This window comes from Diabrotica virgifera, chromosome 6, assembly GCF_917563875.1.
Source record: "Diabrotica virgifera virgifera chromosome 6, PGI_DIABVI_V3a".
NCBI classification, from domain to species: Eukaryota; Metazoa; Arthropoda; class Insecta; order Coleoptera; family Chrysomelidae; genus Diabrotica; species Diabrotica virgifera.
Window position 1 is genome coordinate 159,291,239 of NC_065448.1, and position 16,327 is coordinate 159,307,565.

A 16,327-nucleotide genomic window follows, 5' to 3' on the forward strand; every position below is an offset into this window, starting at 1 on the left:
TTTGTATAACAACGGAGGAAAGTGCTACTTTTCCTCCCGAGAATGAAGTTTACTGCCCGACGCGTAGCGGAGGGCAGTAATCATCCAAGGGAGGAAAAGGCACTTTACTCCCATGTTATACATATGGTTTTTCCACCTTCCTCAAATAACAAGTCATTTTTTCATTTTTACTTAATTTATTTTATGTAACTAACCAACAAAATTTATTAGAACTAAATCGAACAAGTAGGTACAATATAACTGCCAACTGTCAAATGTAAGTCAAATTATTAATGTAAACATTGTTAAATCAAAATAACAATTTACTGTTTTTTACCATTCTGCAAAATACAGAGTGTTCTATAAATAAATGTTAAAATGTATAGATACTTACGTAATAGAAAATAGATATTATACAGGGCGTCAATAAGTTATATTTCATGAATGACATATGAAGTTACTTTTACTTTTCCTCCCTAGGGAGGAAAAGTACAACTTTGCTCCCTACAATCAGGTCCGGAAAAGTATACTTTCGGTAGAGGTAGGTGGAAAAAAATATTATTTTCGAAATCTCGAAGTGCCTAAACTGAAGTTTAAACTTTATTTATCAGTTGTCGATAAGTAATTTGTTTATTTCATTTTAAAAAACATTGTTTTTTAGTTTTTAATGCAGCCCGATCACCCATCCTCTCATAAGTTCTTCATTAACAATAAAAAAACAATGGCCAAATCACACATCGGCCAATATCTCTTTTTAAATAATAATAAATATTTGATGGATTCGACCGTTACTTGATGGAAGTTCATTTTATCTAATAATAAAACACTGAAAACGTTTGTTTTCTATACTTCCACAGAATTTATTATAACTAATTGACTACAGCTGTTTCGGCAGAGTGCCTTTCTCAAGTGATATAGTTTACAATGTGTTTGCCTTTTTAGGTCTTCAACTGAAGAGGTTGAGGAGTGGGGAGCTGTTTGTCTCGAGTTGGTCATTCAGAATTATATCTGTATTTTTCAATTGATTAATTTCCATAGATTCTAAAAAAGATAGCTTAAGGCCTTTATTTTGAATATGCAGAATTTGAAACTCTTCATTGAAAGAATGATTATGATCTAGAAGGTGAAGTGCGTATGTAGAAGTGTCTGTTTTTCTATTGTTGAATGCCCTTTTGTGTTCTGCTATCCGTTTGTCAAAAGTTCTGCCAGTTTGACCGATGTACGTTTTCGGACAGTCACCACACGTTAGTTTGTACACACCACTTTGTAGTTGCTTTCTCTTTCGGCTTTTATTGTTCTTAATATATTTGCTTAAGTTGTTGTTAGTTCTGAAAGCTGGTGTTATTCCTTTCTTTTTTATGTATCTGGCTATTTTTGTTGTTATCTTGTCAGTATATGTGAGAGAGCAGAAGGTACTGGGTTCTTTCTGTGGTGGTGGATACACTAATTTCAGGGCTTTCTTATGGAGTTTTTGGTTTAAAATTTTGTTAACTGTTTGTTCGTTATAGCCGTTGTTTACTGCTATTGGTTTAATGATGTTTAGTTCTATCTCGAAGTTATTTTTTGTCATGGGAATTTCTGTCAGTCTATGTATCATGCTATGGTAGGCTGCTAATTTGTGTTGTGTAGGATGGGATGATGAATTGTGTATAGTTGTGTCTTGTGTGTCTCAACTTGAAACAACAATTTCTAAACATCCCGTATTTAAACAGTTCTTATATTGGTGGAGATACGTGGATGATATACTAGTATACTTTACAGGAACTAACAGACAACTTGACCAATTTCTATCATATATTAATTCACTTCATAATAATATTGAGTTTACAATAGAAACAGAACAGAATAACTCCATAAACTTTCTAGATGTAACGATTTCCAGACTACACAACAAACATGAGTTCTTCGTATATCATAAACCTACCCCTACTGACACAACTATACACAATTCATCATCCCATCCTACACAACACAAATTAGCAGCCTACCATAGCATGATACCTAGACTGACAGAAATTCCCATGACAAAAAATAACTTCGAGATAGAACTAAACATCATTAAACAAATAGCAGTAAACAACGGCTATAACGAACAAACAGTTAACAAAATTTTAAACCAAAAACTCCATAAGAAAGCCCTGAAATTATGTATTTACCACCACAGAAAGAACCCAGTACCTTCTGCTCTCTCACATATACTGACAAGATAACAACAAAAATAGCCAGATACATAAAAAAGAAAGGAATAACACCAGCTTTCAGAACTAACAACAACTTAAGCAAATATATTAAGAACAATAAAAGCCGAAAGAGAAAGCAACTACAGAGTGGTGTGTACAAACTAACGTGTGGTGACTGTCCGAAAACGTACATCGGTCAAACTGGCAGAACTTTTGACAAACGGATAGCAGAACACAAAAGGGCATTCAACAATAGAAAAACAGACACTTCTACATACGCACTTCACCTTCTAGATCATAATCATTCTTTCAATGAAGAGTTCCAAATTCTGCATATTCAAAATAAAGGCCTTAAGCTATCTTTTTTAGAATCTATGGAAATTAATAAACTGAAAAATACAGATATAATTCTGAATGACCAACTCGAGACAAACAGCTCCCCACTCCTCAACCTCTTCAGTTGAAGACTTAAAAGGCAAACACATTGTAAACTAGATCACTTGAGAAAGGCACTCTACCGAAACAGCTGTAGTCACTTAGTTATAATAAATTCTGTGGAAGTATAGAAAACAAACGTTTTCAGTGTTTTATTATTAGAATAATAAATATCTCTTTTTTTTTTTAAATTTGAAGGTTTTTTAACATTTTACCGTGCGCGAATGGGCTATACATGGTAGCCAGGCATTATCTTATCTAGTGCTTTTTCAGCAAAAAATTTTGTTTGGCCGATTGATCTAATATCTAATTGCACACCCTGCAAAAAGTAGGACGTTTAGTCTTTACGATATGGATAAGGAAAAACAATTGAGTGGTTGTCCGTAACAGTGAATATGGTATTCGTATTATATTTTTATCACCTTATAGGCGATATACTTCTTTAAAAGTTTCAATGCGATATTGTTATACACACAACACAAGAAGATTATTTTATGAAAGGTTGCTATTCTCAAAATCTAGACAATTGCTCAATTGTAATTAATTCCGGAGCGAAGGCGTCGTCTGATATTAGGAAAGAATGAAATATTTTATTTTTACATTTACATTGTATAATAATTTATTATGACCTCTGAGTACGTATCCAATAAATAAGTGTTCATATTTTTAATTCGGTATTTATGTTCATCGTATTGTTCATAATGCGGATAAATCCATTTTTCCAAATTTTTGTTACATATTTTTTTGTATCTCATAGTCTCTAACTAAGCATATACCCGACCTAATATACAGGGTGTAACAAAAATACAGGTCATAAATTAACTCACCTATTCTAGGACCAAAAATAGTTCTAATGAACCTAAGTTACCTTAGTACAAATATGCATATAAAAAAGTTACAGCCCTTTGAAGTTACAAAATGAAAATCGATTTTTTCCAATATATCGAAAACTATTACAGATTTTTTATTGAAAATGGACATGTGGCATTTAAACATGCGCACCCCATAAAAATGTTATGGGGGTTTTATTCCCTTAAACCCACCCAAACTTTTGTGTACTTTCCAATTAAATTATTATGTTGATACTATTAGTTAAATTCAATATTTTTAAAACTTTTTTGGTTCTTAGTATTTTTTCGACAAGCCAGTTTTTATCGAGTTGCGGCTTCTTTTCTAATATGTTTACGTAGAGATTTTATGGGGGTTTTGTTCCTTTAAACCTCCCAAATGGTTGTCTACGTTCCAATTAAACTATTACTGCGATACCATTAGTTAAACACAGTGTTTTTAAAACTTTTTTGCTTCTGTGTATTTTTTCGATAAGGCACATTTTATCGAGATGTGACTTCTTTTTTAATATGGTTTAAAATATACCTAAATATGTAAATCATAAATAAATTTTCCTATTATTATCAAGTCTCCATAATGGTACTTAGCCATATCACAGATGAACATAACATAGGTATATTATGTGGCCATATACAAATGTGTGGTGGATTTGACAAATAATATGCAAAATATTTCGACAAATACTGACTTTTCGAAAAAGTACCAAGAGGCAAAGAAGTTTTTAAAGCATTGTGTTTAACTAATGGTACTACAATTATAATCAAATTGAAACGTACACAAAAGTTTGGGGGGGTTTAAAGGAACCAAACCCCCATAAAATTTTTATCGGGTGTCTAAATTTCACTATAATTTTTTCTTAAGATACTACTGCCTTAAGAATGCCACATGTTCATTTTCAATAAAAAATATCCAATAGTTTTCGATATATTGGAAAAATCGATTTTCATTTTGTAACTTCAAAGGGCTGTAACTTTTTTTATGTGCACATTTGTACTAAGGTAAGTTAGGTTCAATCGAACTATTTTTGATCCCAAAATATGTGATTAAATTTATGACCTGTATTTTTGTTACACCCTGTATTATTCCATAAAACGACACTCAAACTGCAAGACGCAAGAGTCTCGCAGGCTTGGTCTTGTTCTTGCTCAAGTCTTGCACAGTCAGTCTTGGTCTTGGTCTTGCTAAAATAAGGCGGTCTTGGTCTTGGTCTTGCTAAAACGCAAGAACAAGTCCAATACTGCAAGACCAAGACTGATTTTGGGCAACACTAAGTGTAAGAAATGCTTAAAAATTAAAGACAAAAAAGTTATGCGATAAAATAGCCGTTGACCTATCGAAAACGAACGCACATGACCGGTACTAGAAATTCGCAATTAATGAAATTCTATTCATCTCTGGAATATAAATAAACCTACCAGTTTTCGTTTTCCTAATTAGTTTTGTTTTGAAATTCAAAAAACGAAAAATTTTCAAGTCGATTTTTCTAGAAAATGGTGTATTCTATCGACTTAAGTAAGAGCACCTTTTAGTACTAGTATACTTCACAATTTAGTAATCCAGAGTCAAAAATGCTTAAAAATTAAAGACAAAAAAGTTATGCGATAAAATATCCGTTACCCAAAACGGTCGCCTATGACAGGCACTAGAAATTCGCAATGAATGAAATCGATTTATCTCTGTAAAGATAAATACGCGTATCAATATTCGTTTTTCTAAATAGAAGCGTTCTGGAGGTATTTAAGAAAAACTAATTACAAGACGCCATCTTCAAATAGCACTAGCTGCCTTAGGAAGCATTTTCGGACTAGGTGAATTGGGTTAGATCAGCGACACTCAACGTTTTTTTCCCTGGGCCACATAGTAGGTATTGCCACAGCTTGCGGGCCGCAATCAAGGTGAAGTAATATACATATACAGTATGATACAAACGAAAGGAATAAATTCGTTATTTCGTAAATTGGCGAGTATAAGGAAAAATCCTGAAACAGGTCGATTTTTATTTTTAAATTATGATTTTTTTGACATACTATATATTATACTAGTGACGTCATCCATCTGAGTGTGATGACGTAATCGATGATTTTTTTAAATAATAATAAAGTTCGTGTGCTAGCACATTTGAAAGGTTATTCAATGCTCTAATCAATAATTTAAACATTTTTTGCATATTTCATTTTTGCATATGAAGATTCGCACAGGCATAATCAAGCAAACAACGTGAAGAGCAAGTAAGCGCAACTTTTGAGTTTTATATTTATTCGGTGTTAATTTCCAGAATTCTCAATATTGATTTGCGTCTCTTTTTTCTTTAAAAATTGCCTCCAGATTTGTATCACCTTTAAAATCAATTAGTTCATCTGACAACTTTGCGCTTTTAAATCCCAATGACGCAAATTGTGTAGTAGCGGCTACTTCTAAGTGCCAGGGATTTTCCACTAATGGAAGATATTTCCTAATTTTTCGCAAATCATTAAATCTTTCCTGAAATTCATCGCTCAAGAAAACTAAGTAATTAGAAATAGTAGCAAAGTTTTCTGGAGATACATCAATTCCATCTTGTTGAGCTTTTACCAATGTCGAAAAGTTATACAAATTTTTTATATTAATTTCCTCGATGTACCCACATCTTTAGCTTGTCCTCGAAAGCAAATACTTTATTCTCTAACTGCGAGATAATTTTATGTTTACCTTTTAATTTGTAAACGACGATTAAGTTCGCCAAGTTTTCCTGGTATGTCGCAAATAAATGCTAAAAGCCATCACCAACTATCTTACTAAAGTTCAAAATAATGTGGTCGTTTACAGAGCCCTTAAGCTAGCCGTCGGGCCACATAAAAAACACAAGAGGGCCGCATGCGGCCCGCGAGCCGCAATTTGAGTATCACTGGGTTAGATTGTCTTAAAATTATCTGAGGAACCTCCCGTCTTCGTTTGTCGGTAGAGTTTCTGGACACCCTGTATAAAAAATCTTGATGTTTTCAATTATTCATTATTTATTGGCTAAGTGGCCAATAAAGTTGATTATAAATGTGTTTATTAAATATTTTGTTGTGCCAAAAATGGGTCAATAAACTTCCAAATAGAGTTAAATATAAAATAATTTGTGGTGTCACTTATCTGTTATAATTAGAACATTATTAAAAATGGTGTTTTAATTATAAATTAACTAAATTAATCATCACTTCATAAATAATTAAAAATTGCGAAATATTCGAAAAAGTCAAAGGTTAATAAACAATTTTGTTCAGAATTCAGATACTGAGAGTTATAAATTTTATTTTAATTGTTATTAATTATTATTATGTGTATTATGAACCTTATATGTACACTCACGGCAAAAAATTCCGCCACCCAAAATTTTTGATTAAGTTTGATAATTTATAACTTTATTATTTGTACTCCGATTTTCAAGATTCTTGCACCATTTTGTAGGTACATATATTGATATCGTTTGGTTTTATTCCGGTAACACAAAAATTTTGCTTGCATTGCATTATTCGGAGGTGAATGGAAGTGTTGTATTTTCTCCTAACTTTAAAGAATTCTGTGGAAAAATGGAAGGGCTGGTTTTGTTTCATAGCCCTGTCGTCATATTATCCCGGAGGCATCACTAAAATTTTGTTTTTTGAATTATCCGAATATCTCTTTTCTTTTAAGAGAGCTGTACCATTTTTTGTAAATAAAAACACTGATTGACTCATAAAATAGAGGTTGGATTGATGAAATTAGAATGACCCGCATGCAGCCCAGATCTCAATCCTATTGAGTATTTATGGGATGAATTAAAAAAAGCTATTCCCTGTCATCCTAGGCCTCCAGAAAATTTGGTACAGTTATGGCCCTGGTAGAGGAATATCGGACTATTCCCGAGGCAAGGATAACACATCTTTATTCGATGCCAAACAGATTGCGAGCAGTCGTTGCTGCAATAGTTGAACATACCCGCTATTGAATTGTTTGGTTTTGTTGTTAATTTTGTTTTGTCTTGTTAATTTTAGCGAGTTTGATTTTTTTGATTAAAAAAACCTTCAAAGCAGTGTTTTTATTTACAGCTCTTACAAGAAAAGAGATATTTGGATTATTTCAAAAAACAAAACCTTCGTGATACTTCCAGGATAATACAAATGGAATATGAAACAAAATCAGCGCTCAAAATTTTTCCTCAGAATTTTTTAAAGTTAAGAGAAAATACAACGCTTCCATTCACCCCCGTATAATGCTATCTAAGCAAAATTTTTTTGTTACCGGGATAATAAAAAACGACATCAATACATGTACCTACAAAATGGTGTAAGAATCTTGAAAATGGGAGAACAAATAATAAAGTTATAGATTGTCAAACTTAATCAAAAATATTGGGTGGCGGAATTTTGTGCCGGTGAGTGTATATTGAAAGGCATGCACATTCTTTCTCTTTATAGATCTCTACAGATTTTTTCCGTTCCTTTCCGATCGGACATTGGATATCATCAGGGCTATTCGAATTACAGTTCGTTTGTGGTTCAACCAAACTCCTCCCTTAGATTTCTCATCCAGGATATTTTTCTGCGGCCCCGATGTATTCGTCCTTCAATCTTTTCCTTTATACCATTTTGTAGGAATGTGTACTTTGTTCCCCGCATTAGATGCCATAAGTGTTTAAATTTTTTCTTTTTCGTGGTATTACTGCAGGCCTTTTGCCGTAATACTCCTTCATTTGTGATTCGGCCAACTCAACGTATTCTTACTCTCACGTCGCCGCTGTCGATAGCACCCCATCTCGAAACTCTCAATGCTTTTTATATTACATGTTTTTGAGAGTAGGTAATGCTTCCACACCGTACAACAATGTATTATGTTCTTAACATTCTTATTCGTAGAGAGTGATGAGTAGAGCTCGGAAAATATGCACTTAAAAATCCCTAAAATATGCATGCAAATATACACCAATAACAGTTCAAATATGCACTAAAATATGCTTTTATTGATGTATTTGATGCATATAAATAAAAAACGCAGTAATCCTTATATTGAAGGTATTTAATTTATTTTGTGCTAGTCACAAAAAATATTTATTGAAATTTCTATTACCTCGTAAATATAAAACCGTCTATATGTGTAAATAATACCAAACTTGAGCATGTTGATAAAATCGTGTACCTTGGACAGCAACTAAATTGTAACGCAGAAAGTCACTGCGAAATTAGATCTACATAGGATCGAACAGGCTAAAGCCGCTTTTAGAAGGATGTCCAAGGTGTTATGTAACAGAGACCTAAAATTGGCATTGAGGATCCGCCTACTTCGCTGCTACGTGTTTTCGGTCTTACTTTATGGTGTCGAGTCCTGGACTGTGAATAAAATCGATCTAAATCGCCTTGAGGCTTTCGAAATGTGCTGCTATAGAAGATTTTTAAAAGTTTCCTGGGTGGAGAAGATTCGAAACTTTACAATAGTAGAACGTCTCAGCAAGACTACTGAGATCATAAAAAGTATCAAGCAGAGAAAGCTGGAGTACTTCGGACATGTAATGAGAGGTCCCAAATATAGGTTACTACAAAATATTATGCAAGGAAAAATAGCAGGCAAACGCAGTCCAGGACGAAGAAGAATCTCATGGTTGATGAACTTGCGAGATTGGTATGGTGTTGATACAAGCATGCTATTCAGGGTGGCAGTGAATAAAATTAAGATAGCTATGATGGTAACCAACGTTCTGAAAGGACATGGTACATGAAGAAGAAGAATATTACCTCGATAATATTTATTTATTCTGTATATTCATCATCATCATCGTCATTATTTATTATACTTATGATTATTACATTTAAAACTATAATATAGTCAGTTCGCTAAACTCAGACAAAACTGGCTAGTGATTTTAGTGGGTATTTTTTTTGTTTTTGGCCAATTTTACCAAAATTGGCAAAATTACTAACTATTTAGTAATTATTAACTATTTAGTAATTATTTTTTTGCCAATTTTATCAAATTGGCAGAATTATTTTCTAAAATTACTAGCCAATCGTGCCTGAGTTTAGCGAACGGACATACTAAATGTTTTTCTAAATTTTCTAGAAAAAAACTGTGCCGTGTGCCTTCTTTCTGATAATAATTATTTATATGCGGAAAACTGCGTTTTTCTTCAGATGAAGTTAAAGGAGCCAACCTTAAAATGTATAATTGAGGGTTCTACCTGTAAAATTAAATTATCTTCACAATTCCCCATCTGAGTAATATTATTTATTTGAATTATTTTTTTATATGTCATTTTGCTTTTAACAAAATTTGCTGTAGAGACTTAAAAATAATTCTGCCGTAGAGACTTAAACCTTAAGTTAAGAAATACGACTGCTGATTATGTGCTGACTGAGATGTGACTGAGGTGTTATGTGCTATCCGTATTATACTACGGGATGGAAGCGTGGATACAGAAGAAAATTGACATGAGGAGAGTGGAGTCATTCGAGATGTGGATGTACCGAAGAGTGCCGAAGATCTCATCGGTAGATAGAATAACCAACGTAGAGGTAATGAGACGTCTGCGTAAGGAAAGAGAAGTACCTCTAACAATAATTAAGAGAAGAAAACTAGAGATATATGGGGCATGTGATGAGAAGATATAAATATCTAATACTCAAGATCGCATTACGGTCCATTAGGGAATATTGTCTTATTATGCTATAATATGGCAATTATGACAATTTTAATACCAATAAGGACAATTTCCGAAGGACATTCTTACCTACCTCGCTAAATTTCATTACTTATGTCCTCATATGTGTGTGATATCGTAATATATCTGAAAATATGCACTTTTAATAAATGCATATGCACTTATACAATTTATCCAAAATATGCAAATATGCACTTAATATGCATTTTGCATATTTCCCGAGCTCTAGTGGTGAGTGACTGATATCACGATTCATCATCATGCAACCTCTTCTGTTCACTGCTGCACATTTATGGTATCTTCCATTTTCCGTCACTCTCCATGGTTATGTGCGTCTTGTTGCCATTTCTTGGATATTTGTTTAATGCCGTCCATCCGGCATGTTGGTGGTCGTCCTCTGCTGCGTTTGTCGTCTTCTCTTGGGCGATTAAAAAAGGCGATTAAAAGATATTACGATTATTGAACATTTTTTACATTTTTATGAAAATGGATCTAGCAATTTCAATACCACTTTTGATCTCGACATTTTGATCACTTTTTCGTTTATCATACCTTCAGGTATTTGTAATTAGTCACTATTTGAATGATCTTTAGTTTAAGTGTCCTGAAATCCACGCAAGACGTAATTTTCTTTAAAATCTCCGATAGTTAATTGATTGTTGATTTTTTTTAAATCTTTTGCATACATTTGGGCTTAGTTTTATTAATATGAAACTCAATTTTCCCTTGCAAGTACTGGATTATAAAGAGTTACGATAGGGATAGCCCAATAAATGACCGTTTTGGAGTGTAATTTCCAGGGGCAACTCCGAATTGCATGAAAATTTGGATTTAGGTTCTACTTACCCTCCACTTCAAAGTTGAATTTGTGCCGTTGGTTGCTTTTACTTGGGGGGTGACATTTACCCCTTCTCGGGGGGTGAAAAACGTGTGTTTAAAATAAGGCCGGAAATGGATAAATTGACTTATTTTAAGCACCTTTTGTTCTATAAAATTTTTTACGTAAGTCAATACTTTTCGAGTTATTCGCGATTTAAATTGTTGATTTTTCGACAAAAAAAAACTACGTTTTCAGACCGTTTTTCCCAAATAATTCAAAAAGTAAATATTTTATCGAAAAAAATATTTTTAGCAAAAGTGTAGCCTATAAAAATCGAAAAAAATGGTGTACCAGTAAAGTCTACAAATTGAGTAGAAGCAAAGTTGTAGCTCACGAAAAATACGTGCTTATTCGTCTAATTCCAAATCGAATAATTCAACGCGAAATCACCGAAGAAAGAAGCGTTTTTCGGGAAAACCTTATTAATATTTTTAAAGTATCGAAAAAAACCTTATTACTTGTTTTTTACAAAAGTTTACAGCATCAAAAATAAACGAGTTACACTGAAAAAAAAGTTGGCCCCTTTTTTTGGTAAAAAAAAATCGTGAAAACCTCCCTTTATTTAGCACCCTAAATGAAATTAATCGTTTGGCTTTACCATCTATTTTAACTGTATGTGTATTGTTTATATGATCTGTAAGTTTAATTGGTTTGAAGTGCCTATTTTTGAAAACATTTGGTTTTATATTAAAAAAAAATTTCTAAAAATCTTTGAAAAATTTCATTTTTTTTGAAATAACTTAAAAAGTATTAGTGATAAGAAAAATCTTAAAGAGTAAAAAAATGTAGGTTTTGCTATTATAAATATGCTAGTTTCATTTTGTTTCTCCGTAAGACAAAAATTGGTTAAGATAATATGGCTGTTCAACATTTGCATACACGCGTGATTACTGACCCATTCAAGCTTTCTCAATTATAACCCTTTCAAAAATTAACATTTTAAACCGGTGAGACCGACAGATCATATAAAAAATAGATAGGTAAGTAAATTGTTTGTAAAGCGGTAGCGATTAATTTCATTTGGAGAGCTAAACACGGCGAGATTTTCATGATTTTTTACAAAAGAAAAAGAGGGCCAACTTTATTTTGAGCGTAACTCGCTTATTTTTAATGCTAAAACTTTTGTTAACAATTAAAACAAAGCTTTTTATAAACACTTTAAAAAAGTTTAAATGGATTTTTCCCGAAAAGTGCTTAATTTTTCGGTGATTTCACCTTGAAATATCCGATTTGGAATTAGACGGATAAGTACGTATTTTTCATGAGCTACAACTTGGTATTTATTTGATTGATAGACTTTACTAATACACCATTTTTTGGGGTTTTTTATAAGATACACTTTTACTAAGAATATTTTTTTCGATAAAATATTTACTTTTTGAGTTATTTGCGAAAAACCGTCTGAAAACGTAGTTTTTTTGTCGAAAAATCAACATTTTCAATGGCAAATAACTCGAAAATTATTGACTTACGTAAAAAACTTTATAGAACAAAAGTTGCTTAAAATCAGTCAATTTATCCATTTCCGGTCTTATCTTGAACGTATGTTTTTTCACCCCCGAGAAGGGGTGACTGTCACCCCCCAAGTAAAAGCAACCAACGGCACAATTTCAACTTTGAAGTGGAGGGTAAGTAGAACCTAAATCCAAATTTTCATGCAATTCGGAGTTGCCCCTGAAAATTACACGGTATCGCCGAATTTCCCGTTCATTAACTGGGCTAGGAAGTCCAAGAGGGGATTTTGTGCGTTAGGTACTCGAACAAGCAGAAAATTAGAAGAGGAGAAACCTTGTACCCTGTAAATGTACCCCTACCACATATGGACTTTTAATACAGGAGCGTACGTTGGGGGAAGTCCGTAAAAAATCTATCCTTATAAAAACTCGAAAATGTCAGATTAAGGACACGGTAAGTTAAGTACATGAAGAACAGCGTATATTTTAAAAAATTGAGGATTTGAACGGGACGTAAGGAAATGGGCGAGTCACAGAGTTTCACAAAAAAGTGAATATTACGCGAAGAAATCGAAATATTTGATAATCATTTTGGCTTTATACAAACAGATGAATTTTTGATTATAAGGTAGTTGATGAAATAAATAAACAAACGTTCATATTATGGTATTCATTCATGCCGAGAATGAATACAATAGATCCTCGAGAGTTCCTCCTATTTTTGATTGTTCGATTGTTTTTATTAGTAATAAAAAATTTTTAAAAAGATTAAAAATTTTTAAAAATTTTGACTAGCGTCAAGAACCTAAAAAGCGTCGTTTAAAAAGTATCAGCAATAAGTAAATTACTAGCGGTTAATTTAAAAATTGTTAAAACATCAACTATTTACTTACCTCTCGAAAAATTTTCTATACATCTTAAACCACAACTATTTTTTAGAAACCACACAACAAATCATACTTTAAAATCTCTCCCTATAAACTAAATTTAGCAATTAATGTACACGCGATTCGTAGAACATCTCATAATTGCGACAACTAAATAACTAGTGCAATAGCAATCTAACTACTAATGACTAAAACAGCTAGAATAAAACTGAAATCGGCAACAAGAACATCAGATCCAGAGATGGTGGTGGTTTGAAAAAATGATCTCGTGCTCTAATTTTGTAATTTTGTTAACAGATTTCGTAGACGAATATATTTTTTATTAATATGGTCATGAGCGCTACTAATTTTCTCTTTAAGGGTTACTGCGTTATATTATTACGTAGTCAATAATCAAAAAGTTTAAGTACCTAGATTTACAGGGTGGTTCACAAAATTAATATTAGTAAACCGATTGGTTCTACAGCGAAAATTATCAATTTTATATATATATATATATATAAAACTTGAGACTGTCATTTTCAGATTTGGCGTAGATCTACGCTTCTGCTATGTCTTGGTCTCGAATGTTGTTTTTGAGTGGAATGTGTCTAAGGATATTCAACCTCTCATCCTTACCGATGAGCCCAGAGAGGTTGAAGAGGGCGAAACACATTTCTAAGAACTAGTGTTTGGATTTTTAATTCTATTCAAGAAATTTTCCCAACCCAAAATGGTGGATGTGTGAATTATTCGTAAGGGGATTTCTCCACATTCTCTATTTCATTTGATTGATATCGTACGAGTGGTCGTTAAACCAATAACTTCTCATCTTTTGTTTTAAACATATGTATTACTTCAAGTAATTAGGGAATTAAAACTTGAGACTGTCATTTTCAGATTTGGCGTAGATCTACGCTTCTGCTATGTCTTGGTCTCGAATGTTGTTTTTGAGTGGAATGTGTCTAAGGATATTCAACCTCTCATCCTTACCGATGAGCCCAGAGAGGTTGAAGAGGGCGAAACACATTTCTAAGAACTAGTGTTTGGATTTTTAATTCTATTCAAGAAATTTTCCCAACCCAAAATGGTGGATGTGTGAATTATTCGTAAGGGGATTTCTCCACATTCTCTATTTCATTTGATTATATATATATATATATATATATATATATATATATATATATATATATATATATATATATATATATATATATATATATAATGTTCTTGAACTCCTAAGTGGAGCATAGAGCTTCAGTGAAAACGCGCCATCGGGTTCTATTTTGCGCTAGGGCCTTCACCTCATTCCAAGACTTTCCTTGACTTCTTATCTCGTCCATGATGGATCTTCTCCAAGTTTGTGCTGGGCGACCTCTTTTTCTCTTTCCTTGGGGATTCCACTCTAGGGCATTTTTTGCAATACTGGAACTATCTTTTCGGAGTGTGTGACCTATCCACCCCCACTTTCTGTATTTTATTTCATTTTCTACCCTCTTTTGTTGGGTCAGGTGTAGCAGATCTTCGTTTCTGATTGTGTTTGGCCAGAAAATACGAACAATTCTTCGTAGACATTTGTTAACAAAGACCTGCAATTTGTCTGTAAGGTATTTTGTCACTTTCCAGGTTTCACATCCATAGAGTAGAACAGACATAACATTTGACTGGAATATTCGGATCTTTGTCCTTGTAGTATATTCTCCAGACCTCCAAACAGGGTTAAGCATGCTGAAAGCTTGTTGAGCTTTTCGTATCCTCATACGAATATCGTCTTCTGTACCTCCGCTTTCTGTTATGACACTTCCAAGGTACGTGAAGTTCTCCACATTTTCAATCTGCTTGTTGTCGATATTAAATAGCGTGTTGTTCCTTGCATTTATTCTCATCGACTTGGTTTTACTAATATTGATTTTTAAACCTATTTTATTGGCCTCAGTGGATAGTGTTTCCAATTGGTCGGCCACATCCTGGAACCTTTGTCCTAACAGGCAGATATTGTCGGCGTATTCCAGATCACTTAGGCGTGTGGTTAACGTCATCAATTTTTTGATGACGTAACAATATCAATTTTTTAATTAAGTGAAATTATACATGTTCAATGCCGCTGTACATGGCATTTATAGACTTGGAAAAGGCCTTTGATAATGTTTGAACATTGGGCAGTAAACAATTCCCTATAAAACAGCAGAATAGACTACAGATATACCGAGTTAACTACAAATATATATAACAAGGCAACAACAACTATTAAACTAATGAAACAAACTATTACAATAAACCGAGAAGTAAGACACGGAGATACCATTTCACCCAAGCTATTCAACCAAGCGCAGAATATGTATTCAACCAACTACACTGGGATAACTGGGGTATTAACATACAGAAAAATATCGAATTACTTACGATATACTGATGATATTGTATTAATATCAGAAAAAAGTGAAGAATTACAAAGAATGATGAAAGAGCTAAAGATAGAGAATCGACAAACATAGGACTAAAGATAAATTACAGCAAAACAAAAACTATGACCCATCAACAAGAAGTACTGATGAATACAGTGGCACAAACAAGCATATATCAAGTAAAAGGGTATATATATCTAGGACAAATCACTAAATTAAATAAAGAAAATCAGACCGAAGAAATAAAGAGAAAAATAAGGTTGGCCTGGCGTCATTCGGAAAACTGGCTTGTATTAAAAAAAAACAGAAAATACCCCCCATACCTAAAAACAGGAGTCTTCAATCAATGTACATTCCCTGTTCTCATTTATGGCTCTCAGACCTGGACGTTTACAAAGGAAAATATGGAAAAAAACAGCAAAGGCAGAATGATCCGTAACAAAACAAAAATGAGAGATATCTCAACAATTAGCAAAGCTTAAATGGAAGTTCGCCGGGTAGCATATTTACAGATGCTAGCGTGTGTAGACACCAGGGTGTTTAAATCAGTTAGGGTTTGGAAAAACAGTACGTTTACAGATGCTATCGTGTGTTGACACTACGGTGTTGAAATCAGTAAGGGTT

The 16,327-nt window shown here is 33.1% G+C and overlaps 1 protein-coding gene across 6 annotated transcripts in view; it reads right to left on the reverse strand.

The window, feature by feature from the left end:
• Window positions 1-13,566, reverse strand: part of LOC114335747 (collagen alpha-3(IX) chain-like) — a 408,590-nt gene extending 395,024 nt beyond the window's left edge. For all 6 annotated transcript variants that reach the window (XM_050653325.1, XM_050653322.1, XM_050653324.1 and 3 more), the window contains exon 1: window positions 13,326-13,566. In XM_050653325.1, coding sequence (XP_050509282.1) covers window positions 13,326-13,348 — 23 coding nt within the window. In that variant the 5' untranslated portion in view covers window positions 13,349-13,566. The remainder of the gene's footprint in view (window positions 1-13,325) is intronic.
• Between the last annotated feature and the right edge of the window lie 2,761 nt (window positions 13,567-16,327).